The 1,521-nt window shown below is 37.6% G+C and overlaps 1 protein-coding gene across 1 annotated transcript; it reads left to right on the top strand.

Annotated features, from left to right (window-relative positions):
• Positions 1 to 326: 326 nt before the first annotated feature.
• LOC104810677 (transmembrane emp24 domain-containing protein p24beta3-like) lies at positions 327 to 1,516 on the top strand (the record flags this gene model as incomplete). The annotated part of the gene is made up of 2 exons (XM_010537026.1): positions 327 to 613; positions 1,349 to 1,516. Coding segments are annotated over exons 1-2 (384 nt in total), but the record flags the coding sequence as incomplete, so codon positions are not given.
• Positions 1,517 to 1,521: the final 5 nt, after the last annotated feature.

Below are 1,521 nucleotides of genomic sequence, written 5' to 3'. Positions count from 1 at the left end.
ATATTCTAAAAGATTTACCATAATAATATATTTTTAGAATATTCTCTGTATATTTCTATTGGATAATATCATTTTAGAGACTAAAGTTTCCATTACCCGAAGTGATCATCGGAATCAACAATAATATGTTTTATGTGTTATGAATTTGGTAGATTCAATTCAATTGAGATTTCGGGAATTTGTTCTTTTGTTTTGTTTATTAATTAATTAATTAATAAGAAAAACATTTGTACAGACATTTTTATTAAACCAAAATAAACCGATCTACGAAGATCCGGTTTGATGTCTGTCTCATGTACTAAACTCGGGTTTGTGAGAGCGCGTTATAATACACTGTATTGCTTTTGGCGAATTTTCTCGAGAAACAAACGGAGAATTTCGGGCGAAGACGACGAAGATGGAGACAGGACAAGCCAGAGATCCGAAGAGTTTGTTGGTCGGTCTGTTACTGCTGAGTTTGGTCGGAAGAATTTCGTCCCTCTCCGTGACGGTGAACAACGTAGAATGCGTCTATGAGTACGTTCTCTACGAAGGCGACACTGTGTCGGGAAATTTCGTCGTCGTCGACCATGATATCTTCTGGGGTTCGGATCACCCTGGTCTTGATTTCGAGGTAAGTCAATTACTTGATCTTTCCTCGATGTTTGATCTGATAATTCCGATGGGTAAAGTTGATTTCATCTTAATTCCTGGTAAATTTTGGAACAATTTGAGTTCTTTTGTAAAAAAAAAGGATCAATTTGGTCTCTTTGTGTTTTCCAAGATTCTGACCCTTTTGGTGATCTAAGATGGGTCTTGATGAATTAGGGTTTTCTGCGAATCAGGGTAGATCTTGTGTATTATTGTTTATGATTTAGGTACTCTCTTCGTAAATGAACAACCTGTTTGGTTTTTCTGGGAATTACGGATAATCTCTGGTTTTGGACCAGAGAATTATCTGAGAAGTGACGGAGAGACTAAAGTATTTGTTTCACGTGATCAAGTGTAAATCTGTTTAGGGTTTGACATCCATGATTATGGCATTGTAGTTTGTATACAAACACATTCCAAGTTGTGGCTTGTGTATGTCTCATGCATTAGATTTGCCTGTTCTAATCGAAATGAATGGTGGTTTGTCACAATTCTTCATCGAATTCTGATGATGGGTCTGAATAAAAGCTCTGTCCCTCATGACTCTTTTGTCATGTTTAGGATTGGGGAATTTGGATCTCTCTTTTAGTCATAGCTTGACTTTACGAATCGTGTTGAGATTGCTGAATCATGTTTCATCAACTGGGCGTGGGTTTATGATCAAGTCGGCTATCGTTTTCATTAATGTAATTTTGAGTTTTTTGCTTTTTCCATACAGGTCTCATCCCCTGCAGGGAATGTCGTACACAGTTTAAAAGGAACATCTGGAGATAAGTTCGAGTTCAAGGCACCGAAAAGTGGGATGTACAAATTCTGCTTCCACAACCCCTACTCTACACCGGAAACTGTCTCCTTTTATATCCACGTCGGTCATATTCCCAATGAACACGA

Source organism: Tarenaya hassleriana, unplaced genomic scaffold (genome assembly GCF_000463585.1).
Source record: "Tarenaya hassleriana unplaced genomic scaffold, ASM46358v1 Cleome1878, whole genome shotgun sequence".
Lineage (NCBI taxonomy): Eukaryota > Viridiplantae > Streptophyta > Magnoliopsida > Brassicales > Cleomaceae > Tarenaya > Tarenaya hassleriana.
The sequence above is the reverse complement of the archived record's forward strand: the minus strand, read 5'-3'. Positions and strand labels throughout refer to the sequence as shown.